This window comes from Dipodomys merriami, unplaced genomic scaffold, assembly GCF_024711535.1.
Source record: "Dipodomys merriami isolate MVZ:Mamm:240054 unplaced genomic scaffold, mDipMer1.0.p SCAF_26, whole genome shotgun sequence".
NCBI lineage: Eukaryota > Metazoa > Chordata > Mammalia > Rodentia > Heteromyidae > Dipodomys > Dipodomys merriami.
This window is the reverse complement of record NW_027204048.1, coordinates 22,881,133-22,908,751: the sequence shown is the minus strand read 5'-3', so window position 1 is coordinate 22,908,751 and position 27,619 is coordinate 22,881,133. Positions and strand designations below refer to the sequence as shown.

The following is a 27,619-nucleotide window of genomic DNA, read 5'->3' as shown; positions in this document are numbered from 1 at the left end:
CCTGGAGGCTCTTCAGAATGCTTTTCAGATTGTGAAGCTTGACATATCTATCAATGTATGTGCCATTCATTTTTCAGCAATGACTTGCTGAAAATTGTATGACACTTTCCCTGTGAGGATTTAATGAGGTATAAACAAAAAGGCCTTTACCTCTGAACCTGATGTGCCCTGCGCCATTTATCTGTTCTCTCTGATTCATGAAGTTGCCTTCTGGGCAATCAGCTGTCAGAGGAAGGCTCTACAACATTCCACTGACGTCACGTTCATTGTTAAGTAGTTGAAGAATTAGTAAATGCTGTCTAGACAAAATGAATTTTGGCTTGAATATATTCTTGAGGTGTTATGCAAGATTGTTGACGTAGTGTTTTCACATTACTCTCTGACCAATGACTATTTATGTAGCTGTTTCCTAAGTTTATACCCATATTGCTTGAAAACATAACTACAGATCTCAAGTTTCTTTTTACAGATTTGTTTGGCTGATGGACTTCTTTGGTTTGGGAGTTGCTTACTTATTTAGTTGGCATCTATTTCCCAAAAGCAAGGCTCCCTGGCTGTCTTCAGAGGGAGCTGAAGAGCCTCCAAGGCCTTGGTGTAAAAATATGTGTCAGGGTTGGGGCTTTTTTTTTTTTAATGTGGTTATGGAAAATCCTATCAATTTGTTATCTAAGTGCCAAAATGCCTTCCTCTGTCAAGTTTTTACAGATTGTTTCAGTGAATATAATCTTATTTTTTCCAACTGTTTTCAGAGTAATTCTTCAGTCCAGTGTTCAGAGCTGTAAAACATCTGAACCTAACATTACTGGCAGTGCAGGCATTACTAAAAGAACCACCAGATCTGCTTCGAGGAAAAGCAGTTTTAAAAGGTGAGAAAAGAATCCTATTCTTCTGAAATGTTCCAAGAACCAGTTTTCAGTTGAATTTCTTTGAAGACAGGAGGAAGTAGAGTCCCCGTGATGGGAAATAACTAATCAAGTGTGTTTGACCTGTTTGCCTATGAAAGTCTGGATTATCTGAATGAAGGCTTTTGTATTATTTTGATGTTCAGAGGCAATTCTTAATGCTGAAAGTATGTTCTCCTGATTGTGATAGGGAAAAGTTGAGAATATTGTTCTTAGAACTTTTTTAAATTAAATATTTCCAAAGCGCTCTTTCAGGGTGTGAAAGAAGCCTTACTATCTGCATAGCAGATAGAACATAACTGCGGGAGAATTAGCTGCAATAAGCACACTGGTGGAAATGTGGCAGTTGGTCGGTTTGAGGATCCTCCTTAATCTAACCACTCCTTGTCTTCTGCCACAGTCCTCTCCCAGATCACTGCTATTCTCATCTTTGGCCCATCAGCTCTCACTCCGTTAAGTATAGGCTGGGATGAGAAAACAGACAAGTCCCAAGGCCAAATCAGTGGCTCACTTTCATCTTTGGATGGTTCATTTATCCTGAACTAGAGCTAGACATAATTTTTGATGTATTTGGAAAACAAATAGTGGAGGAGTAGACACCACACACCTGTTGTCTCAGAAGTGGATTCTCCTCCCTGTTCATGCCTCCTTGCCTGGTTTTGGCAATTCATGGAGGACTGGTTTTGTGCTTGTGATGAAATGGATCCCTGCTAACAGACTATAAGTGCTCTGGAGACAGTCAGAACCTGATTTTACCTTGTTCTGTGGAGTGTTTTTTGTTTCTTTTCTTTGGACTCGTAGGCCTTGCTGTCAGTGTTGGTCCCTGGGGCATACGTTAGTAGCTGTTAGAACTCCGTGTGACTTTCTGCACCCAGGCCCCGAGTTTAAGCCCAAGTTACCAGAACCAAAAAAAAGGGCGCAGACTGTGTGTGTGTGTGTGTGTGTGTGTGTGTGTGTGTGTGTGTGTGTGTGTGTGTGTGTACACGTATATATGTATGTGTGTATATATATATACATATATACAGAGAGAGAGAGAGAGGAGAGAGAGGAGGCAAATCTGCCATAACACATTTTTACTTCGGGGTGGTAGGACAGTTAGTGAATATTTTTTCTTTTTCTTACTTTTCTGTAGGAAATAGCAGGAAACATTATTTTTACTGTCTACCATCTCTTACTTTTTAAATTCTGCCTTTTTGCCTTTTGGATCATTACAGAGGAATAGAGTCCAGGAGCCCTGAACAAACTCAACTGAGTGCACACGAAGCTATATGTCCGTCTGTGTCTACCTCTCATGGCCTTTATGTCTCCCACGTGTCCTCCAGTTGTGTTTCTCTGGAGAAGTGGTCCCTTATTGCAGTGGGCAATCCCCGAGGCCTAGAGAGGAGGCTGGGAGATCTCTGAAGTCGATTTGGGGCTGAATAAGCTGGGCTGACCAGCAGACTGGCTCGAAGTAATTCTAAGAACTTGGAAAATGCTTAAACCGAAGGGACTTCCAGAGTTGACCTAAGAGGCCAGGAAGTAACAGAGAGCTCATTGGGACTTACAGTTGACTTAGCCTCCTTCCTTTCTTGTCAGGCCTTTGAGAATTTCGGCCTGGGTTTGCATCATTGTAAGTGACCGCCACCTATGTCTTGCAAAAAACAGGTGGGGTTATGTACAGTGCCCGCCCCCACCCATCAGCTTCTAGGAAATAATGAGAACCAGAGACAGCCAGGCTGTAGGCCTAGAGTTTTATCCTACTCTGTATAATTCACGTTTGGTTGGAGTGTAGTGAAAGAATTAATATATGGGTGCAGAGGAAAATAGTATGAGTAATTCTAAAGTACCGAATTGAAATCTTTTCTTTGAACAGCAGTCCAAAGCCAAAAAACCAACCAGCAGACACCTTTCCGGTCAGTGGACCCCTAGTCACCCTTGAGGGTGCCAGGCTTGCTGCAGCTGGGCGGCTCTGGGTGGGAGGTCTTCTCTCTTGCAGGTCTGCATTCTCTCCCGTGGCTGTCTCTGACGTGTAGTACTTGACTGTGCGTTCCCACACCCTCGTGTGCTCCTCAAGGCGTCTTCAGGTGGACCCCACACTAACTTCCTTTTGCACTGGATTGGCTTCGTTAGTTTTTGACAGTTGGAGAATTTTACCCCAAACTCACTAAAAGAGCCTTTACTAAAGGGTGAGGTCTTAAGTGGTTGTTCAGGACAGAACTGCTGTGTGTCTTACAGCAGAAAACCATGCCACGTGTATCTCTTTGGACTTAAACCACGTTCAGACCTACGTCATGTGGCACTTGGCAGTCCAGGCTCACAGGGCAGCAGATGGCCGGGCTTGAAATGGAGAGGGCAGACCACTAGCGGGTGACACTGTAACCCTTTCTCCATCCCTGCTCAAGTCTAGAAGGGAAATTCCTGGACTTTACAATGGAGACTTTCTATTAGAGCCACATACACACATTAGTGTTTCTTTTCTTTCTTCTGTGCATGTGCGTGCGTGGGTGTGCGTGCGTGTCTGCCTGCCTGTGTGTGCACGGTATGTGTGTGTGCATATATGTGCCAGTGCTGGGGATTACAAAGGAGGGGTGCTGTCCTTGAGCACTTTTGCTCAAGGCTAGCTCTATCACTTGAGCTACAGATTCAGATCCAGCGTTAGCTGCTTAATTGAAAGAGATGTCTCATGGATTTCAATTCTCAGATCTCAGCTTCCTGAGTAGCTAGGATTGCAGGCATGAGCCACCAGTGCCTGGCTAGTGTTTTCTTTTAAGAACGACTAAATCTAGCCTGGTGTGATAGTGCATTCATTCCTGCAGTCCAGACATGGGAGAGGCAGAAAGAAAGACTGCCAGTTTGAGACCAACCCAGAATATACAGTAAAACCCTATCTTCAACAAACAGTAGCAAGAATTAATATACCCAGTGAATAATTTGGCTACATCAAATTTCAGCGTTCTCAAGTCAACCTTGGCAGAGCGCTTTCAGAGCAGGCCTTGCGGTGTCGCTCTCCACCCCCCCCCCACCCCCCCCCCCCCCCCGGCTGCAGCAGCCACTGCACGTGCTAACACGCACCTCAGGTCCAGCTTTGACACAGTTCTTCTGAGTGCATGTTTCTGGAAGCTTTTGCTGTTTCGTTTTAGTTACTTCATCTCATTTTCTAAGAAATTTGTCGTGCATGCAACTTTTTTATTTCAAGTGGTATCTTTGGGAATCAGCGTGCTCCAGCCGCCCACACAACCAGACTTCCACAGCTTTTTGGGGAGGAGGGGGCGGGGAAGGGCGGTAAGAAGGTAGACACTCCAGGTTCTGTGTTTTTATTAATAGCTCCATTTACTTCTCTCTCACTCTGGTGAACGTCGCCACCACTGTCTCTCTCGGCTGGGGTCTAGGCTCTTGGTGTGTGTCTCATGGCCGCTGGGCTTTCTCTCTGCTCTGTCGTCATCTCCAGAAGTGGTCAGTGTAGGAGTCCAGGGTGTAGTCTCCCCTTCTTGTGATAAATGCTTGGTTTCCTCTGATCTTTAATAATGTCCCTTTGGAATTCCAGATATTTTCCCACTTAGCTTGCTGAGCAGAAGGAAGCTTCTTTCTCTATACTCTGTTGGGATTCTGAAAACTGAATGATCAGCGTCCTCCAAGTGATTCTCTTGCTTTGGTTTTTCTTTCTCTGAAAAGCTGCTATTGAAATGAATGTGTAGTGGAGCCCACTGGGAAGGACGGGAAGGGTGGAGGCAGGGTAGAAATCAGGGTGGGTGTTGGCATGCAGAGCCGGGCCCCGGCGTGCGCTGCTGCCTGCGTAGATAGCCCACAAGTTCACCTAGGACGGAGGGGCCTGGCAGGGCCGCGTACTACTTGAGACGCCGGAGTTTTTTTTCTGTGAGCAGATTCTGTCTTTGGGAATCGTCCAGTAACCCTTCTCTCTCTCTTGGTTCTCCCCGCGTTCCCCACAGCCTGGCTCCTCAGAAGGAGGGAAGGAGGAGGAGCACTTTGCAGCAAGTGCCTCTGGTGGCGTTATGGTACTCGTACTCCCTACGCCCTTGCCCTCTGGCTCTGTTTATTTTCATTTATTTCTTTGGTTTGTTTATTTTATTTTATTTGCAGAACTGAACGTTTTTCTGCTCTGCCTTTCTCTCCTGTGTGTCTTTACTCTGTGGTCGATATTGTACTGTCTTCTCAAATATTTGTCATTAAAAATGATAAAACGTATTTTTAGCATGTCAGTATTTTCATTATGTTGCCTTCCTTGTCTTTATGACTACCTCTAGGATACTTAAAAACCTTCATGGTACATTTTTTTCTTTCTTCCTCAGTCCATCCATTTCAAGGACTAAAACAGTGTTGCGTTAAGTTAAACCCAGTGAGACCAGAAGTGAAGGAAGGAAGGAACAGAAAACTTCAACAGGGTTTAGCACAACACTAAACTGCAAAAGCCTTAGTTGCTTCCCACCTAAGAAGTTAATTCACCGAAGAGAATGTCCTTGAAGTTTGTCACTCAAGAGTTTGGTCGCCATCGGACGACTTGAAGGGCTTTCCTTCTTTCTTAGAACTGTGTCAACTTGAACGGGAAGGATGCTGTTGTACGTGTTACGTGTACGTAGTCTCAGGTGTAAATATCGCAGCCCTCTGCCGCCAGAGGGCTGCCCCGTCCACGCGGTACATGTGTTTTCTGTGATGGCAATCACGTCCGCTGTTGGCTTCCAGAAGAACGCCGGATCTGATGAAGGGTTCTTACATATTTATTTTTGCCCTGTGACCCCTGTGTCATAAAGATGAAGCCAGCACTGCGGATGTGGCACTCTGTGTTACGGGATGCTGTCTGGTTGATTTGTCCTTACTCTCTGTATGACTATTGTTATGGTCACTCCGTAACGTACCCAAGCTGTTTGTCTTCCACCAAAGAGTGCTTTATTGACAAGAATCTGTGAAAAATCACTTAAACCATATTGCATGTTGAAATACCAAGTGGTACTTGGATCACCCCAGATTTGCTAGAGAATGTAATGGAAGCTTTAGCAGACGTTGAAGAGAAGCTGGTATGCACCTTTGTGAACACTTTGTAGAGTGTTTCTTTGTATTGTTGCTCCCTTCTTCCTACCTTCCCTCCCTCCCTCCCCCACCTGCCCCCTCAATCTATGGCCATTACACAATCTTCCGTTCTTCCGAATTTCGGCTGTTCGCAGTAGCAAACGCGTCGATGCCTTTGGCTAGGGAATACAACTCTGCAGAGTGCCTTCACCCTTCACCCTCCTGGGACACAGCAAGCCTGTGACGTGAAAACGCAAAATAAAACAGTGCGGGCCCATAAGGAAAGAAGATTTCACACCATTCTCGTTACTTCCATAATAAGAGGTAATGGCTTTACTTGCTGGTAGCCAGTTCTTTCCTGTCCTTGCTTAGAGGCTGGAGGGTTTGTAGTATTCTACCATAGCCACCCTAAGACAGATGAATGTATCAGAGCAGGCTGCCCTTCTCCCCGTTGCGGCAAACAGGTTGAGTTTATTAGTGCAGACAGTAATTCGTGGAACCCCGTTCCATGAGCCCCGTTTCAGGGCTCTCGCCCTGGTTGTTAAGTGAGACATTGGCTGGTGTTCAGTGGGAAAGTGCCAGACAGCAGTGGGATGCCCTGGCATTTAAACCGTGGGGATAGAAAACCGTGCTTTCTATTCTGGAAGAGAATAGGCGAATGTTCTTGGTAGGAGGAGGAACATTCCATCTACTGTGCCCATGCGTGAACCGTACTTAATTCTCAGGGCAGCTCTTCGGCCCACGCACGGCGGTCTGGCGGCCACGTGGCCTGCCCTGCCCCACGCTCGGCGGTCTGGCGGCCATGTGGCCTGCCCACCTGGCTCTGCTCAGGCCTGGCCCCTGAGAATAAGCCACTGGGGTCTCCGTGAGGAGTACAACTTTGGGCTTCATTGGTAAGCACAGTGCTTTTTTTTAAAAAAAATAAAAATTCATAAATTGCCTTTTTTATGTTGGCCACTCAAGTTTCTGCTTAGAATTGCCATCACTGTGGCTCCTGTATCCCTAAGGTTAACTAGCTCACCGAAACTATCCACAGGCTTAGTGAAGACAGGTTGTAGGAAGATGCTTGGGAGGGAACATATGGCAATGGGGAAGAGCTTCCTGGAAGTATGAATAAGAATGACGCCCCCCCCCTCAGTCTGAAACCAACCTAACACCCAGAATCTTGGTTTCTAACTGCAAGTCCTTACTACAGAAGACCTTGTTCCTCTGCAATAGGAAATAGGCATGTCAGAGAGGTTCTTTTAAGGAGAGCCTTAGTTTGCTATTCCCAGTAGAATTCAAATTAAGAGATGAATATTTACAGGTGCCCATGGAGCTCATCCAGGGTCAGGGAACGGCTCCTGGAAGTGTGGCAGGGTTAGAGCGCTCCTGCCAATGGGAAGAGTGGGTGGCCAGCAGTGCCTCATTCGGGTGGCCTTACCTGTCTGCGTGGCTGCTTCCCAGCCACCTGCTGCTCTGCCTGTCTGCAGAAGTCTTCAGTTCTAGCCTTGATGCCCTCAGCCTTCCCCACCTGCTGGCCTCACCCCCTCCCACCCCTTCCCAGGGGTGGTTTCTACCTCTTGGCATGGGTCCAGGCAGGTCTTGGGTGAGGCCCTCCCAAGAGTTCCATGAGGCCAGTGCACTTGCTCAGTGGAGTGGTCTGGGCTTGTGAACCTGCCGCTCCTCTGGGCACTTTGTGCCAGGGGTTCCGGGAGCCGTCCCTTTGGCTTGAATTCCTGTCCATGACAAATGAGCAGTGTACTTATTTACTGTTTGTCCTGTTGATATATTTTCTGAAACTTGGGGTTGCATTTTGGAAAGCATCTCATCAAAAACAACCTTCAAAATGCGTTGTATTTCCTCCATAACCCTTTTCTGTGCCACTGCGCCTCCATCCCCTGGATTGGAGCATTGTTGTGGAAGCACTGCAGATGTGTCTCCAAGGGTGGACAGCTCACCTGGGCTGTAGAAAATCACCTCCTAGTTGCCCAGTAGAATTAAGTCAGCAGACACTCATGGGAGCAGAGGACTGCAGTTTTACATTAATAACTTGCAGACTTTTATCTAATGTGCACTCATGTACAGATGATTAAAAGTTTTAAAATGTAACTGATTAATCAGTATTTGATCAATCATCTTGTTTTTTTAATTAAAATGTATATTTCTAATCATATTTTTAAAGCTGAAAGAACTGGTTGAATGTTTATTTTCCTGAAGGTATTTTTAAGATAAAAGCTTCATAATGCCTTGTAAACTTTGCATATATGTGTAGTTTGGTATGTATTGCTGCATTTGAAAATCTTGTGTAACTAGTTTTATACAAAATACTGAGTAGTGGAAATTATATAATTACAATCGTGATTAAAAGTATTAAACAGCCGTTTTGTTGACTGTATTCACTTGCGGAGTGTTACGAGTTACGGTGGACATGGTTAAAGCATGAAGCAAGCCGTCGCCCTTCCACATTCGTTGTTAGGGCCATTGTAACAAAATCCCACGGCCCGGGCGGCTTGCACAGAACAGTCCCTTACCACGCTGGATGCTGCAGTTCATCCCAGTGCCAGCAGGTGGGTGTGCCCGATCTCTCTGCCCCGTGTATGGAGTTCCTGAGGCTGTGCCGGGTGCTCGCCTCCTGAGCACCAGCTGGGAGCTCTGCCCAGGCCAAGCAGTTCCGTGACGTCATGATTGTCTGTGAAGGGCTGGCTTCGCACCAGGCCAGCTGGTATCTAGTTTTCACTGGGGGGCTCGAGTTTTCCAGAGCTAGGCAGTGTGCACGCGTGCTGCTCAGGCCTCTGCTGACCTGTCTGGAGCGAAGCTACCCGTCGCCGTGGGAGTCGTTGGCCGCGCCCCTCTCTGACCCTTCAGTTAAATGAGGACAGGTTCCTATTTTAGCAGTTAGAGAATTAAATGAGATAGTAAAGACAAAGTGGTTAAGGCAGTGTGGGGCACTTATTTTGTTACACATGTTTAGATAGGTAAAGATAAATTTAATTAACAATTTTCGGTTAGTCCTGGATCTGATACTTGAGGTACGTAAGTCTGTGCAACTTGTAATGGTGTAAGCATTTAGAAGAAACATTTTGATTCAGAGGTGGAAGTCCCTCCACTAGAGGTGTGTCTTGAAGTCCGAGGCCAGGCTGAGGGGTTGGGGGTGGGATAAAAGGCAAGCCAAGGTGGGAGCAGCAGGTCCCAAGGACACCGCACTTCTGTCTGTCTTGGCCTTGGAGCCTCCCTTTGCCCATCTGTGACTGGATTACTGGGGCAGTGTTTGCAGAGAGGACCGGCCGCCCAGGCCTCCCTCTGCCTGCTCTTTGCTGGTCACAGCACTGCGTGAAGATTCTCAGAGCGACATTTTTCCTGGGCATTGGGCAGTGCTGGTTATTAGTATACATTCTGACCAAAGAAGTTCTAGGTCAAAGATGTGTTAAAAATGTAAAGCATTTGTTGTACGCTGCATCAAAGCACGGTTGATAGGATTGTTCAGAGTAGACTGAGGGGCCTGCACTGTTTGGGTCCAAACCTTGGCCCTGTCTGCTTTTAACTGTTTGATTTGGACCCAGGGACCCTCCTTAGACCCATTTCCTCCCCTCCCAGATGGAGGTGGCAGTATCTCTCCTACCAGGTGTGTAGCAGTTCAGTCAGTTAATCCTTGTCAGTCGCTTTGCGGCACAGTAAGGAACAAAAGCAGGGCTGTAGTGCTCCCCACAGCCTGGGGACAGTGTGCAGACACTGGTGGGGAGGTGGGGGTGCTTCCCACAGCCTGGGGACAGTGTGCAGACACTGGTGGGGGTGCTCCCCACAGCCTGGGGACAGTGTGCAGACACTGGTGGGGGGGTGCTTCCCACAGCCTGGGGACAGTGTGCAGACACTGGTGGGGTGGTGCTTCCCACAGCCTGGGGACAGTGTGCAGACACTGGTGGGGGTGGGGGTGCTCCCCACAGCCTGGGGACAGTGTGCAGACACTGGTGGGGGGGTGCTCCCCACAGCCTGGGGACAGTGTGCAGACACTGGTGGGGGTGCTCCCCACAGCCTGGGGACAGTGTGCAGACACTGGTGGGGGGGTGCTTCCCACAGCCTGGGGACAGTGTGCAGACACTGGTGGGGGGTGGTGCTTCTCACAGCCTGGGGACAGTGTGCAGACACTGGTGGGGGTGGGGGTGCTCCCCACAGCCTGGGGACAGTGTGCAGACACTGGTGGGGGGTGGTGCTCCCCACAGCCTGGGGACAGTGTGCAGACACTGGTGGGGGGGTGCTTCCCACAGCCTGGGGACAGTGTGCAGACACTGGTGGGGGGGTGCTCCCCACAGCCTGGGGACAGTGTGCAGACACTGGTGGGGGTGGGGGTGCTCCCCACAGCCTGGGGACAGTGTGCAGACACTGGTGGTAGGGTGCTCCCCACAGCCTGGGGACAGTGTGCAGACACTGGTGGGGGGGTGCTTCCCACAGCCTGGGGACAGTGTGCAGACACTGGTGGGGGGTGGTGCTTCTCACAGCCTGGGGACAGTGTGCAGACACTGGTGGGGGTGGGGGTGCTCCCCACAGCCTGGGGACAGTGTGCAGACACTGGTGGGGGGTGGTGCTCCCCACAGCCTGGGGACAGTGTGCAGACACTGGTGGGGGGGTGCTTCCCACAGCCTGGGGACAGTGTGCAGACACTGGTGGGGGGGTGCTCCCCACAGCCTGGGGACAGTGTGCAGACACTGGTGGGGGGGTGCTCCCCACAGCCTGGGGACAGTGTGCAGCCCCCAGACACTAGTCCTGGGGGGGTGCAGCTGTTTCCTGCCACCCCTGTAGCACACCTGGTGGGCCTGCCTTGTGTCTAACTATGTCTCATCTCTTCGCCAGCAAGTCTGCATGGCTCTGACATGTGCCTGGATGATGGGGGTTCTGTCCACACTGAGATCTCCAGGTAAGGAGGCCCACCCTGCAGGGCCAGGCCACACACGCTGCCGCCTCCCATGTGCTCACTGGCCCCTCAGTCTCAGAATCACCAAAAGGGGGGACGGGACGGGGGGGGGGAAAGGGAAGAGGGGGTGTTTTGGTGTTCAAGTCCCAGGACTTGAACTCAGGGCCTGGGTGCTGTCCTGATCTTCTTTTCTCAAGGCTGGCACTCCAGTGCTTGAGCCACAGCTCCACTTCCAGCTTTTGTGGTTAATTGGAGATGAAGAGTCTCAAGGACTTTCTTGCTTGGGCTGGCTCGGATCTCAGCCTGCTGGTAGCTAGGATTACAGGCGTGAGCCACCAGCACCCGGCTCCAAACGTGTGTTTTAAACCAGGAGAGACCTTGAGTGGGGAGAGGGTGGGGGAGTGGTGTGGTGTGGAGGAAATCCAGTTTGTCCCCGGCATGGGTATGTATAACAAGGTACCTCCTGAGACAGGATGGTTCTTCCTTACACGGGACTCTCCAGAGAGTGCAGCCTGACACAGCCCCACACCTACTCAGTGTCATGTTCTCAGCCACTGGACAGCCTCCTCACCCCCCCACCCGCCGGCATTTGCAGCTGAGAAGCATGCCCTTGGGGGCTGCTGACACAAGGGGCCGGAGCAAAGACTGCCCAGGGAGAGTGCAGACTTGGGCTCAGCCCCGGCTGGCAGTGGGGCTCCTAGGCCCTCAAGAGATGGGGCCCGAGGCTGCAGCCCATGTCTGCTGTCCCTGTTCCCTTTTAGCAGTGGAGGGGCAGAGTGGCAGTGGAGCTGGCTGGTGGTGTCTTGCTTTTCTATCCTGCGTGCTTGCGCTCTGGCCCGTGTGCAGCTGAACCTGTCCCGTCCCCTGTCCCCTGTCCCTGCACAGAAGCCTCCAGAGTGATCCCAGAGGTGGTAATGCGGCTGCTGTCTCCCGTTTTCAGGGACGGCTGGCTGTCGCGTGCTGTAACCTTTCTAGACCGGCTTTTGCTCTGGCTTGGGGTCCGCAGGGCCTAGGCTCTGGACACTCGCACCATGCTCCCTGCCAGAGACCCTCTCTGTGTGTCATTGAAGTGCTCCCTCGGCCCGGCCTCGGCCCTCTGCAAACGTTTCTGCCTCATTCTTCATGGGTGCTAGGATTTCGGCTCGGGTTCGCCTCGCGGTGGCCTGGGCATGATAGGATGGAGGTGCCAGGCTGAAGGCCTCCCTGGTAGCAGCTCTACTCCACAACCACCAGGGCTGCTGCTAGAATCCTCCTCAGGAGCCTGGTGATGGAAGCTGAGCCCCCGCTCCCCAGACGAAGTCACTCAGCATTTCTGAAGAGGCATGGCTGGCCCGCCTGTGTCCGCGCTGCTGGACAGCCACCGCCCCAGGTGCTCTTCACCACTGCCAGGTGAGGGAGGCTGTGAGTGCTGTGTGTGTGACAGAGAGAGAGTGGGCCAGGGAGAGGGCAGGGAGGGAGAGATCACCTCACAGGTATCCCAGGGCTCCTTTGTCCTCTGGGAACCCTTGGAGTATTTCCAAGCATGTTTTCTAATGCCCACCATGTCCACACCCCTCACAGGCCGCCCTCCCGTGGTGGCTTCTGCGGGACCGGTGCTGGTCTGGCAGGGCAGGGAGCCCCCCCCCCCCCAGGGAGCAAGCACCGGACCCCAGAGGAGAGCCGAGGGGCTGGGCCGCGTGTAGCATGTGTGCATGGATGCTGCAGGACGGTGGTTCTCAAAGATTTTCACTGCCTCCCATGGTTGAGAATGCTCAGCAGCCCCACGGAGATCCATGCACAAATGGAGGCCAGTCCTTTCTCCAGAGCATGACTAAGCATGTTTGCAGAGAAGCTGGGCTTTTGAGCCCTTGTCCCCACAGAGCCTGCCATGCCTACAGTGCTGGCAGGTGCGGGAGCCGCTGGGTCCCGCCAGGGGAATTCCTCTCGTGTTATGCAGAATGTGGCCTTGGCAGGGTTTTCCTGGGGCCCAGAGAAGGGCCTGGGCAGAGGCAGTGGAGCCAGTAGCCCCTTTGGCCTTGGAGAGCTGGCCTGGCCCTGTCTCTGGCCCCACGGCCCACCTGGCCCTCTCCGCTGTGACCTGGGACCTCACAGCTTGCTTTGCCACTCTGCCTGCACCGAGGTAAACCCAGGACACGCACGTCCCTCCCGTGCAAACAGGGCGGGCCTGCCAAGTGCGCTGCCCACAGCCCCTGAAGGGGCTGGGACCAGCACAGGTGTGTAAGGAGCATGTCCCTCTGGCCCTGCCCTCAGTATGAGCCGTGTAGAAAGAACCTACGTCTCCATCAGACTCCTGCTACTGCCTGGATCCTGGCTTTACCAAGCCTGGGACTGACAGCAGTGACTGACGCTCACAAGCCCTGCACACTGACACAGTAGTGACAGTGACGCTCACAAGCCCTGCACACTGACACAGTAGTGACAGTGACGCTCACAAGCCCTGCACACTGACACAGTAGTGACAGTGACACAAGCCCTGCACACTGACACAGTAGTGACAGTGACACAAGCCCTGCACACTGACACAGTAGTGACACTCACAAGCCCTGCACACTGACACAGTAGTGACAGTGACACAAGCCCTGCACACTGACACAGTAGTGACAGTGACACAAGCACTGCACACTGACACAGTAGTGACAGTGACACAAGCACTGCACACTGACACAGTAGTGACAGTGACACAAGCACTGCACACTGACACAGTAGTGACAGTGACACAAGCCCTGCACACTGACACAGTAGTGACAGTGACACAAGCCCTGCACACTGACACAGTAGTGACAGTGACACAAGCCCTGCACACTGACACAGTAGTGACAGTGACACAAGCCCTGCACACTGACACAGTAGTGACAGTGACACAAGCACCCACGACACTTGTCCCTCTGCAGGGACAGGGGAGGCCGCAGCTGTGGCAGGTTGGCCCCAGACCCCGTCTGGGTAGAGTAGTGCTTTAGGGATGGCCACCTGAGGCCTGAGACTCGTGTGCAGTGATTCCTCTTTGGAAGGAAATGGTTTGATACAGGCAGCGATGACAAGGACATTCGTCCCTCCTGTCCGTACGTTTAGATTCCTCAGTCTCCTCACTGCCGGGCCCAGCTGAGTCTCACCAAGGTGGGCAGGCCCTGTCGCTGGGGTAGGGGGCGGAGCTCAGCCCGGGAATTCCACAGCAGGAGCAAGGGCCAACTTTTCTCCAAGTGAATCTGCCTTGTAGAGGTGGCAGGCAGGGTGGAGATGGACGGGCCGAGCAGGGAGAGGCCACAGACGCGGGGCAGCTGCCACCTTGACTTGGTGACGCCCCGGAGGTAGTTCCGAAGGAACATCATGGACCATTCGTGTGACATGCCCACAACCCGCATGAAGGGCCTGTGGTGTCTGGATGACCCAACCCCATTCAGACCTCAAAGGAAGCTCAGCCAATGCCCTCCAAGGGGTGCTTGGCTTGTGGAGGGCCGGGCTGTGAGGAGCAGGTCTGAGGCTCCTTCCCCCTCAGTCTAGTTGTGTCTGCACTCGCTGCCTTGGCGGTGGCCCGTTCAGGAATCTGCTCGTGGTTTTCAGTCATGAGCCAGAGACATGGCCCCGGGGTGCCGGAGGCCGTGAGATGGAAAAGAGCCAGCAGGAAACGCGGATCCAGAACGTCCAGCCACGTCCAGGCTTCCTCCGCCCGGTGCTTCTGCTCTTGCCGTTTCTGTTGGGGAACTCAAGTGGTAGGCACATCTAGACAGAACAGCATCTGTTTGTCCAAATCATCCGGGTGCACAAACCCATTACAGAAAGTACCCTATCAGGCTATGTGGTGAGACAGTACAGAGTGTTTGGGAAAATGCAAACACAGGCTACAGGCTTTTGTGTGCATGTGTATGTGTGTGTGTGCATGCACACGCGCACACCCACCCACTTGCGCGTGCATGCAGGGCTTGAACACAAGGCCTAGACTCAGCTTTTGCGCTCATGGCTAGCCCTCTACCATTTGAGCCACAGCTCCATTTTGTGGATGGGTAAACTCTTTGATGGTTAGCTGGAGGTAAGCTCACAGACATTCTTGACCCAGCTGGTTTTGAACTATGATCCTCAGCCACCTGAGTAGCTAAAATTAGGCATGAGCCACTGATGCCTGGCTTTAGGGTATAGGCTTTTAAAGCTCATTCACAGTATGGAAGGAAATTTTTTTTAATCTGTACAAGATTTATTTCAATAATCACAATACTTATAGAGTGATAGAAATATACCCTAATACAGAAGGAATGATTCAAAAAGGCAGTGGCTTTAGATCCCCGGTTCTACCCACCACTCTGTTCTCCTTGGATTAACAAATGAGCTGATGTGCAGACACCTGTTCTGAACGCACCACACCACCTGACAAGCAAGCACCACCAGGTCTAAGACTTCGTTGCCTTATCTGGAAGGAAATCTTCTTAAAAGGCATCTTATTTTTGCTACTCTTAAAGCCAAGGTAAGGTAGCCTGACAATGTGACGCTGAGTAAATGGCCTTGCCCACATGCCAGGTCAGCTCCCTGGTGACCACCGCCGGGGGAATGGAAGCAGCAAGCAGGTGATACGCCTTTAGCACTCGTCCGTTTCATAAGTAGGCACCCAATGTACACTCGGCTTGATTTCTCTGTGTAATAAGCTCGCATGTCCTTTCTGCTGGCTCGTGTAACCAAAAGAATTCAGTTTTCTATACACAAACTTTGGAGGGAATACCAGCCTTTATTTGCTCTTGGGTTCATTTCAGAGCCATCTTAGACAGGGTAGGTAGCAAAAGTAGGAAAGCTTGGGCCTGGGTCCGGGGTCTGCGGCTGTAAGAGTGACGGGGCATTTACCAGTGTCACATGGGGCATGGCCCTGGGTCCCGGGGATGGGCTCCGCCGTGCGTCAGTCACACTTCCACTGAAGACAGAGCAGCACTGCAGCTGGGGGGGGGCCGGGCTCATGCACACAGGGGCTCTATAAATGCAAGTGATTCCCACGCAGGCCTCTACTCAGCTGTTGAACTGTGATGAGTTTTAGGGGTAAAAGGATACATTTCTCCTAAGAAACCTTGTCATTTGGTGAATAACATAATTATATACTTCATACACATCCAAAAAACCACTCTAAATATGCATATATATATATATATACACACACACACACACATACACACTAAGTGTGTGTGCATACACAAACCACGAGGTAGTTTAAATCACCCTTAAAAATCAAGACTTGTACGTTGTCACAGCGTGATGATCATGGGCTGAATGGAAACAGGAATCGAGAAGTAAAACATTTACAACCGACTCTTTAAGTGGAAGTTCTACTTCCTGTAATACTAGAGGACTTATCTATACAGCTTACTACCAAGTAGTCTGAAGATATTTTACAGCTTAGCTCACTCCACATGTTGGAGGAAGATTCATTATAATTTCTATGTACATATCCTGGACATGGTCCCTGGAGAGACCTAGCCACTCCGCCCCCCTCAAAGCAAAGAAGTGCAATGAATTCACATAACTCGCGAAAAGCAACATCTATTGTTCTTAGAGTTTGACTCTTCCCCACAGCAAGAAAAGTCTCTTCATGGGTACACCAGTGCTGCTCCAAGTTTCCAGGGAAATGGCTCTTCATGGGCACACCAGTGCTGCTCTTTCAGGCCAGAGCAGGGAAATCTTCAGGGTCATCCGGATTGGGGGCAACGTCTTGTGTCTAAAGAAGAAAACAATGGTCTGAAATTAACTGTTTACCTACCCTGCTGTAGCCACCACCAGCACTCCAGGAGCAGGAGTCTCGGGGGGGGGAGACAGGGCCCACAGTGGGAGGAAGAGAATGCAGAGCTGCTGTCATCAAGGCACTAACACCTCTGAACCGAAGCCCAAGCCGCCCAGGAGTGCCGTTCAGTGAGAAACTTCAGCCACAGATGTCCAAAGAATGGGGGGCCCAGAGTAAGGACGCTGTTATCAGGCACTCCGAGGTTTTCTGGGAAGCTGCTGAGCTACACCGGGGTGCCCAGCCAGCCCCGTGGCCCAGTGAGCAGCGGGCCGCCGCAGCAGGGGTGAGCTGTGCGCGCCAGGATGCCGTCTGGAAGGAGGGAATGCAAAGAGAACCCTGGCGCCAAGTACACCTGAACATTAACACACATCCCGAGCAGGTCTTCATGGGCCGTTCCCAGCCACAAAGAAGGGGTCCTGGGCCAGCCAGCTTCACGCCAGAACCCACTCTGTGTGAGTGCATTTGCTCAGAAAACACATGGAGCCTTGACAGCATGATCAGCAACGAGCAAAAGCAGATATACATCATTAGTCCTGTTGGATGGAAGGAATGCTTCAGAGAAGAAAAGGCCCTCTGTTCAAAGACCCTACTAGTCTATAGGGAGATGGCAGGAAGGGGGGGAGGCGCTCCCAGTCAGGCGGGGTGGGTGGAGCAGTCGGGAAGGACGCTGGGTGGCAGGGGGAGGGGCGGAGGGGACGGCGGTGGCTCATCCCAAGGGGCCTCGAGGCAGCGGCCGCGGGCCTGCTTCCATCCCCTGCCTTGACGCAGCCGGCCAGCGGCCGCGGGCCTGCTTCCATCCCCTGCTTGGGATCTCCCACGCAGACGAGAAGGTGGTTTTCTCCAGTTCACGGTGGGCAGATGATGGGGCCAGGCTTACAGAGGGTTGGCACCCAGCCGAGGCCCCAGCGTACCACCCAGCATGCATAACAGCCACTTACCACTACTTCTGCTCTGGGCCCGAAGTTCTCTGTCCTTCTGGTCCGTCCTCGGCCTCCCCGGGTACCACCTCTGGCTCCACGTCCAGGACGGGAGAGGTTACCAAAGTTAATCTCCAGCTGGGATGTGATGTCATTGGCGGCTTTCCGGAAAACATGGGACTCATCCTCATAGTCATCCTTTACCATCTGAAACGGTGACAACGTAAGACACCGCTACCTCCACGACAGCTCAGCCCGGGGCCTGACAGACCGACCAAGTAATGCTGCCAGTACAAGCAGCTCACTGTACAGCACGCTCGCCCAGGTACAGTCAGGCGGGGGGGGGGGGTCGTGGGGCTTGAACTCTGGGCCTGGGCACCATCCCTGAGCTCTTCAGCTTAAGGCCAGCGTTCTACCACTTGAGCACAGCACCACTTCTGGTTTTCTGGAGGTAAGTCTCACAGACACTCCTGCCCAAGCTGGCTTGGAGCGGCGATCCTCAGGTCAGCCTCCTGAGCAGCGAGGATGACAGGCGTGAGCCATCGGCGCCCAGCTCCAAATATGCCCACATTTGTGTTTAACAGGTTAAAATTTCATAACTATAATACAAAAACTTTTTTTTGGAGTTTGTATCAGTGTATTATTTTATGTACATATGAAGAGGCGCTTGGGTACCTTTGATTCTCTCCTAAGACTATCCTCTTTTACTTGCTGTATATGACTCTAGAATTCTGTGTAATCTGTCATATCCCAGTGCATTTTAGATCTAACTTCTGCATATCAGAGAGAACATGTCTCTCTGATCTTGGCTTAATGTGATTAGTTCTAGTTCTATCCATTTCAGCATTAAAATGTTTTGGTCTTCTGCGTTATTCATAAATGCTATTCATAAATGTTGAGAAATAGAATTTACAAAGAAAATTTCAACATGGGTGCTGACTGATGAACTGCAGGATTTACGTTGAACAATTCTGACTCAAATATATAGACATTTTAAAACAAAGTATGGTTAAGTATTGCTACCAGTGCTGCTCTTTTAAAGAACTGCTACAGATGCAGTGTTTTGTACCTATTGCCGGGGTGCAAGCCTCCTGTTGAGCAGGCACGCACCACTGCGTCTTGCTTTATTGGGTGAGACGGAGTCGCCTGAGCTTTTTGCCTGAACTGACCTCAAACTGCAATCCTTCCACTCTCAGCCTCCCATGTAGCTAGGGATATATAGGCATGAGCCAACATACCTAGTTCTCACCAAGATTTAATTTGAAAATCATAGATAAAACAAAATAAACCCCGCTTTACCTAAAAATCTAGGCCTGCAAAGCATGGCAGTAGTCTTAGATAAGAATCACAAAGTGCTGGAGATTTGGGGTAGATGAACCCTTGAAGTTTAAAAAAGTGAAGGAATGAGCAAGTCAAGAGCACTGGCCCAAACCCACAAAAGAAGAGGAGGCAAACTACTGCCTTAGAGAACTCATGCTGTCCATGTGCGTCAGCAGGAGCGTCCGCGGGCTGCACTGCAGGCTCTGGACCCAGAGGAAGCCCAGAGCACTGGAGTGAGAGACGCCCACTCACCACCAGGCCGGCCGGCCGGCCCTGGTGCTCACTGAATTCCATGCAAATAAGAAATGTTATTCCAAGACTTTTTGTTATTGTTCCTTAGGGTGGACAGGAACAAGGTGAACTAATGACCCAACAATTTGACTCATGTTATTAAGAACAACTGCTGGCCAACATCTAAAATGCCACAAGAGTAACAAAGACCAGACATGCTTTTACTGAGACCAGGCTGTATGACTCAACTAACCCAGTGGCTTGAGTGCCTCCCTTGGATCCAGTGTGCACGAATCTGATGTGTCCATTTAGGAAGAAGCTTCTATTTTTACCTGTTTGTATCATGTTTCACAGCCTGATGACACAATTGTTTCAGAGCTTCATTCACAATGCTCAGAAGAAAAAAGAACCATGGATTAGACAAAGTAGCCAACCCAGGTAGCAAATGGGCTTGTAAAACACTCCACTGTGATTTAAAAGACAGCAAGGCTCTGGGTTCTGTTTCTAAAGAGCCTTAGTAGTCAGGCTTCCTAGACCTGACCAATCCGGAAGGCAGAGAAGAGATGGTATCATAAGGAGCCTCTAAAAGTATTTAGAGAATACAACTACCTTATGTACAAATGGAGCTGTTACGCCTTGGATCCTAAACGTCTCTTCAACCCACATCCCAAAGGCTTGGTTACCAGCCCATGGCACTGTTGAGATATGGCAGGACTCTGGGGGAGGGGGCTGTGGCCTGTGAAGGGAATATCGGGGCCCTCCCTTTTTTGTCTTCTAGCCAAGAGGATGTCAGCAGTTTCTTCTGCTATGTGCTTCACCTTGTTCTGTGCTACCACAAGGTCCAAAGCAAGAGGACAAAGTCACCATACAGTGAAGCCTCCAAGCCTGAGCCAAGCCAAGACCTTTCCTCCTTTCTGCCTTCCTTGTATGCTGTTCTCAAGTATCTTGTCACAGCAACAGGACACTGACAAAGGAACACAGACACAGTTATACAATATATGGACTGGAATTCAATGACTATCCAGCACAGGGCTTGTACATCACCATTACCTGCACAACCAGTAGTAGTCAGATTCTATAATTGGAAGGATTCATGTCTCAAGATCAGTAACTTAGAAGGAAGAGGATTAAAATGATCCCAGCATCAGCCTTATCAAAATATGCTGGTAGATATCTTCCCTGAAACATCTCCCTTTACAACTTGAAGCATCTAAAAAGCAAAACAACAACAAAACTAATGTAGGAGCTAGAGACATGGCTCAAGTGGCAGGGCTCAGCTTGAGAAGGCACACACACCCACAAGAAAATACCTGAATGCCAACTAAAAACAGGGACTCCCTGAGCAAGCACATGCTTACCCGTGCTGTCCAAGATCTCAGCAGTTAGACAGAACTAATACAAAATACGCTGAACTAATATGAAAAAGACATCACAGTGTAGATCCCAACTATAGTTAAACGATCAACTACTGAAACGCTACTCAAGAAGCAGAGTGGAGGAAGCCAGGGGCAGCGGCTCAAGCATCCTGGGAGGTAGAGATTGAAGAACGGCAGTTTGAGGCTAGCCAGGGTAAAAACCAGTGAGCAAGACTCCCATCTCAGCCAGCGGCTACTGCAGTGGTACATGCTTTTCACCTCAGCAATGTAAAAAGCATTAGTAGTCGGATCACAGTCTTGGCTGGACAGGGTATAAAGCAAGACTACCTATTTCAAAAATAACCAGAGGTGGTTCAGATGACAGAGGGCCTGCAAAACACGCATGCGACCCTGAGCTCATTCCTGATCACGGAAGCATGGACAAAACATCAAGCAATCTATCACGAAAACACACACCGTTATCCTTTGAGATGGCAGGATACAGGAAACACTCTGTACCTCTCCTTTACGAGAAAAAAATACAAGTAACACACAGAATCTGCAGTCTCAGCACAGCCCAGGGTGGGCAGAAATGCACTAAATTTCACTGTTAAGAGGAAATACCCTCATGACTTGACTTACATAATTGTAAACCTCTGTACATCTCCTCTACAGTTGTAACAAATTTTTAAAATGTCACTGTCAATATATTAAGCTTTAGTTTCTCTTCAGCATCCAAAGACTCCTAAGCAGAAACAAGAATACTTTGTTTCTGATAAGGAAAAAGAAAAGATTACCCTGGGTACAAAATGTGATGCTTACATCATCTCTGTATTTTGACCTGTGAATCACCACCGCTTTGGAGGGCACAGTGGACTCTGGTTTCCGGATGTTAAACTCAGGTTTTGGTCGGGTTTGTTCTTGAAGATTCTTCCACTCATCTAAAGTCATCTCTTGAACTTGAGTTTCCTCTTCGACCTCCAACTCAGCAACTCTGTATTAAAGATGCATAATCATTGACACATTTTTGATAGGACTGAAATACCTACTTCATCAAAGAAAAAGTTGTAACCATTAATTTAAACATAATTTTGTGGTACTGCACCTCAGATGTGATGTAAGAAAACCTGTGAACCATACGCTTTGCATTTTATTTTCATCACTGCTGGCTAAGATACTTCCTATAGTCAATGCAGTCTATAAAAAACCGGAGCATCGCCACATAGTGCACCAGCATGCCCACCTCCCTTCCAGATGGCATCAGGAGCAAAATGAGGGAGCTGAAGGAAAGGAGGGAAGCTATGGAAACACACAGGAAACCCCAACACGAGGTTTCAAACAGTCCACTACAACTGCACACTTTCGTAAACAGGCATTGTTTTGTGCACACTCCAGCCCCCTTCCCTTGTCTTCCTGATCAGATTACACTGAGGAGTTGTTCCTTTGTGGACTTCACTCTTAGATGCCTTCTATGTTGAGGACAGATGGGGCTCCTGGCTTGTTCCCACCAGACCTCTTGCCAGGAGCCTCAGTGAAGTCTCCTTTTCTCTGACTCATAATTTTGAGTGTGATTAATTTTTACTGATGAATTGACAAGTTTTTACTCCACCCCCAAACCCCTAGAACTAATAAATCACTTCAGCAAAACAGCAGTATACAAAATCAACCTACAAAAATCAGTAGCCTTTCTGTATGTCAACAATGTACAAGCAGAAAGGGAAATCATGAAAACAACCCCATTTGCAGTAGCCCCCCCAAAAGAAACAATAAAAACTAGGAGCCTAGCTAAAGATGTAAAAGATCTTTATAGCAAAACCTATAAAAATCTAAAGAAAGAAGACACCAGGAAATGGAAAGACCTTCAATGTTCATGGGTAAGTAGAATCAATATTGTAAAAATGGCCATACTGCCAAAAATGATACAGAAATTCAGTGCAATCCCTATCAGAATCCCAACAACATTCTTCACTGAGCCGGAAAAAACAATCCAAAAATTCATATGACCTAGAATAGCCAGAGCAATTCCAGGCAAAACAACAACAATGCGGGCGGTATCACAGTACCAGAATTCAAACTCTAGTAGAAAGCCGTAATAACAAAATTCAGCTTTGTATTGGCACAAAAATAGACCTGAAGATCAATGGAACAGATTAGAAGACCCAGAAATAAAACCACATGCTTAGTCATCTGATATTCAACGAAGGAGCCAAAGACACAATGGAAAAAACAAACTCTTCAACTATTGATGCTGGAAAAACTGGGCAGCCATATGTAGAAAACTAAAAGTGGGTCCCTGCTTGTCATCATACACTAATACCAATTCAAAGTGGCTCAAAAAACTCAACATCAGATTTGAAACTCTGAAACGACTGCATTACGGAGTAGGAGAAACATCAGAAGTCATAGGTACAGGCAGGAACTTCCTGAACAGAGTCCCATGGGTACAACAGATAGGAGAGAGACTGGACAAGGGGGACTACATCAAAATAAAAGGACATAGTTACTAAACTAGAAAGACAGCCAACCAGTTGGGAAAAGATCTTTACCAGCAATACATTAAAGGCCTAATACCCAAAATACATGAGGAACTCAAGAAATTAACTCCCCCAGAGCCTTTAAAACAATCAGTAAGCAGGCAAAAGGCACTAAGGAGAGACTCCTCATAAGTGGTAAGAATGTCAAAGAAACACATGAGGAAATGCTGCTCATCCCTGGTCATAAAGGAAATGCAAAGTAAAACAGCCCCAAGATACTGTCTTAACCCAGTACACTGGCCAACATTTTGAATTCTATCAACAACAAATGCTGGTAGGGATGGGGGAAAGGAACCCTACTGCACCACTGGTGGGAATGTGACTAGTACAACCACTCTGTACAGCAGTCTGGAGGATCCTCAAAAACCTAAACACAGGCCTTCCCTACAACCTGCCATACCACTCCTGGGCCTCTACCCCAAGCGTCACCAGCCAGGATACAACAAGGACACCTGCACATCCGTGTTCACGGTCACACTATTCCCAACAGCCAAGATATGGAAGCCACCCAGATGCCCACAATAGAGGAGCCGATCCAAGCACTGTGGTACCTATATATAATTTACACAGCATCAGAAAGAAGAAAATGTCATCTGCAGGGAAATGGATGGAACTAGAACAGATGTCAAGGGAGGTAAGGCAAGATTAGAGAGACAAATGGTGCATGTTCTCCCTGTTAAGTGGAAGTTAGATCTAACACACACTGGGGTATGACAAATCACACAGGATTCTAGATACTCACATACAGTTTGACCAAAGGGATAGTCTTAGGAGAGAATCACAGAGCTCCTCTTCATATGTATATGAAGTCATATACTTCCTGAAACGAACTCCAAAATAGGGGGGAAAGGGCTTTTTTCTTCGTTTGTTTTTTCTTTTTCTGACGGCTGGTGCACATGTGAGGAAGGGTGAGGGGAAAAGCATGAGCATGCAGCAGTGCCGCACAGCGGCTGCGTGGACGCTGACAAAAGTGCACTGTGCAACTCACGGCTAGAGATGGAGAGGAGGGGATGGGAGAGAGCGCGGGAGCAGATGACACTACGCGAAAGGAGGTGCACTTACTACCTGACGCACGTAAAGTTAACCCCGGAACAACGGCAAAAGGAATTGGAAACAAGAAGTTTCATGTTTTGAGATGCTGTGGATTGAACACAGGACCGCCTGCACACACTAGGCAAGCACTCCAACACTGAACTTCTAGCCAATGTGACATTGTTGTTGCTGTGGCTGGTAGCGGGCTTGAACTCAGGGCCTCGGTGCTGTCCCTGAGCTCTTTTTTTGCTCAAGGCTAGTCTCTACCCTTTTGAGCCACAGTGCCACTTCTACTTTTTGAGTGGTTAATTGGAGATAAGAGTCTCACCAGGACTTTTTTGCCTAAGCTGACTTTGAACCCTGATCCTCAGATCTCAGCCTCCTAAGTAGCTAGGATTACAGTATGAGTGACTGGTGCCCAGCTTGAACTCAGGACATGGCACTCCTGCTCAATTTTTTTTACTCACAACTGTGTGGGGAGGGGAGGGAGGAAAGAAGGAAGTACTGGGAAGGAGGGAGGGAGGGAGGGAGGGAGGGATGTCTGTGAGGTTCTAATGTCCAATTAACTGCCAAAAATGGGAGTGAAGCTGTACCTCAAATAGTAGCACTGAGCTAGGGACAATGTGCCCTTGACTCAAGTTCAAGCCCCAGTACACACACACACACACACACACACACACACACACACACACACACACACACACACACACACACACACACACACACACACACACACACACACACACACACACACACACACACACACACACACACACACACACACACACACACACACACACACACACACGGTGAAGATTGAGAAGATCATATTTTGAGGCCATCCCAGGCAAAAATTTAGCAATCTTAGACAATAAAAATCTGGACCTGCTGATGAATGTTTGTCATCCCAGCAGAGTGGGAAGTGCAAACAGGAGGATCACAGTCCAGGCTGCCCCAGGCGAAAACTTGAGACCCTATTTGAAATGTTAACAATAAAAGGGTTAGGGGCATGGCTCAAGCAGTAGAATACCTGAGTTAAACACATAACTGGGAGAGAGCAAGGGAAGGGGTAACATGGTCCAAAAAGAAATGCACTCTGGACCTGTACTCTTTACCTCTTTATCTGTAACCCTCTGTACATCACCTTTATGATAACAATTTAAAAATTTGAAAATACAGAGTAAGTGGGAGGGAATCAAGTTTATGCCTTTCAGAAGGCTAATGAAATTTGTAAGTTCTAGAAATACACAGATGAATGATGTGAAAAATGTAAACAAACAGGACAGAACCAATCACAGAGGATCCAAAATCAACACATTTACTGTTACTTTAAATGTTAACCTAATGGCAGAAAAACTGAAGCAGCGGCTGCCTAGGAAAGAACTTTTAAGGCAATCGGTACTATTTTGAATGCTGACAATAATCTGGGTTCTACAGTTTATGCACACGTCAAATAGTACATTTATAATTTATATATTTTATGATCTGTATTTTATATCAGGAAAAAGCTGTAAACAAATATTAAGTTCTATTTAATGATTTGCATGATGAAACAGTATCTATAGGTATTAAGAAATGTGCCAAGAAAGATGGGATAGATGTGAGAAAACACATTAAGATGTAGCTTGGAAGAGTTTAGGTAATAAATGTAGTTGCTCACTGTAAAATCCCTCAAAATGTGCTGCTTGAAAAGGTTAGAAAAATACTAAAACTGCACCCAGGTGCTGGTGGCTGACACCTGTACTCCTACCGACTCAGGAGACTGAGATCTGAGTTTGAAGCCAGCTTGGGCAGAAGTCCATGAGACTCTTATCTTCAAATTAACCAGCAAAAAGCTGGAAATGAAGCTGTGGCACAGGTGGTACATCACCAGCCTTGAGCAAAAAGGCAAACATGTTAAAAGGCTCTGAGTTCAAGCTCCAGTAGCACACAGACACACAAAGCACACAAAAGGACTTCAGAGAGGAACTTGATGGAATGTGATGGATCAGCCCCACATGGGTATTAAACAGCTAAAATGAAATGAGGAAGCGGGCACTGGTGGCTCATACCTGTCTTTTTTATTTTGGCCATCGTGGGGCTTGAACTCTGGGCCTGGGCGCTGTCCCTCAGCTCTTCGGCTCAAGGTGAGAGCTCTACCACTTGAGCCACAGCACCACTTCCAGTTTTCTGAGTGGTTTATTGGAGATAAAGAGTGGACTTCCTATGATCCTCAGATCTCAGCCTCCTGAGTAGCTAAGATTACAGGCGTGAGCCACGGTACCTGGCAGGAGCTTTCTTATACTATATCTATTTTATATATTTTCCAATTTTAGTTCAGAGCTAAAGTAAAATCAAAAGTTGGTAAAGTTTCTTTAGCCTACTTGTCACAGAATTCAGAAATCAGCACAAATGGATACTATAAATGTAAAGATTAACTAAGGCAAACTAATAGAAGTTAATACATTTCAGAAAGTTCAGTAAAATTTTATATTAAGACCACAAAGTACTTATTAACAGGTTTTATCTTTTGTTGTTGTTGTTGGTCATGGGGCTTGAGCGCTGGGCCTGAGTGCTATCCAAGCTCTTTAGCTCAAGGCGAGCACCCTACCACTTGAACCACAGCACCACTTCCGGTTTTCTGGTGGTTTATTGGAGATAAGAGTCTCACACACTTTCCTGTCTGGGCTGCCTTTGAACTGTGATCCTCAGATCTCAGCCTCCTGAGTAGCTAGGATTATAGGCGTGAGCCACCAGCGCCCGACTATCATTTTGTTTTAAAGAATAAATTTAAACAAAAAAAAATTTTTTTAAAGAGAACGTTAAATTAAAAAAAAAAAGGTATATAAAAACTGCAATCCTAGTTGTAGGCCTGGCTCACGTGTTAGACAGAGCTTGCTTAGCCAGAACAGGTCTGAGTTCAAACTCTAGTACTGTGGGGGAAGAGGAGATGTGTCCTTGAAAAGATCCAAAGCAAGTGCACTGCAGAGCGCAGCGTCTGTAATCAGGACACCCTCCCTACCATGGAATGGTCAAGGCAGCCTTCCAGGGGGTAGGGACACTGATGTCTTTCTCTTTATCACCGGTGATTTCAACAGCCACAGTAACAATCACTAAGTGCTAGCTCTTTACCTCTTTCCCTACTGAGCAAAAGTGATGACCAAAAACACACGTGGTGACAGTTGGGTGGTGCGTACCACTTGAGTTGTCACTGCTTCCTGGCGATTTTAGCAAAGACCAATATTCCCCAGGAAGAGATGAATCTCTCAATTCTAGAAAGGACTAATGCATTTGTAATAGCTCAAAGTTTACTTTAAATTTAATACCCTTCTTTGGTGTTAAATTATCAAAAACCCAGGAGAAATTTTATTTCCATTTTTTCTTCCCTTTGCCTAACCCTCTTTTTTTTTTTTTTGTTTCTTTCATTTTTTGTTTTTGGGTTTTTTGGGTGCTGGGACCAGAATTCAGATCCTAACACAATCTGGGCAAGTTCTCTTCCACTGAGCTACAATCCTAGCCCCAAGGAAGAAAAATTTCTATCAAATGGTAATATGGAATAAAGCTATCTACAAATTATTTGTATATATAAATTTATATACACAAATTTGAAAGTTAAGAAGCAGGATAGACAAAGGGAAAATGAGGTTGGGTCAGCTTCCAGCAAATACAGGAGATACCCATTCATGTACAGGAGATATTCCATTCAGATTA

The 27,619-nt window shown here is 48.4% G+C and overlaps 2 protein-coding genes across 13 annotated transcripts in view; one reads left to right on the top strand and one right to left on the bottom strand.

Moving 5' to 3' along the window:
• The window catches only part of Cdc14b (cell division cycle 14B), a 96,815-nt gene extending 84,939 nt beyond the window's left edge, over positions 1-11,876 (top strand). For 3 of the 10 annotated variants that reach the window (XM_070035837.1, XM_070035835.1, XM_070035839.1), the window contains one exon: positions 5,189-8,264. In XM_070035837.1, coding sequence (XP_069891938.1) covers positions 5,189-5,225 — 37 coding nt within the window. In that variant the 3' untranslated portion in view covers positions 5,226-8,264. Of the gene's footprint in view, positions 1-749; positions 867-4,828; positions 4,895-5,188; positions 8,265-10,730; positions 10,795-11,731 lie in introns of those variants that run through there. The other 7 variants (XM_070035830.1, XM_070035834.1, XM_070035831.1 and 4 more) reach the window with 5 other exon arrangements.
• Positions 11,877-15,482: 3,606 nt separating this feature from the next.
• Positions 15,483-27,619, bottom strand: part of Habp4 (hyaluronan binding protein 4) — a 36,155-nt gene continuing 24,018 nt past the window's right edge. For all 3 annotated transcript variants that reach the window (XM_070035827.1, XM_070035829.1, XM_070035828.1), the window contains 3 exons: positions 21,186-21,357; positions 17,479-17,664; positions 15,483-16,477 (listed from right to left, as the gene is read on the bottom strand). In XM_070035827.1, coding sequence (XP_069891928.1) covers positions 16,421-16,477; positions 17,479-17,664; positions 21,186-21,357 — 415 coding nt within the window. In that variant the 3' untranslated portion in view covers positions 15,483-16,420. The remainder of the gene's footprint in view (positions 16,478-17,478; positions 17,665-21,185; positions 21,358-27,619) is intronic.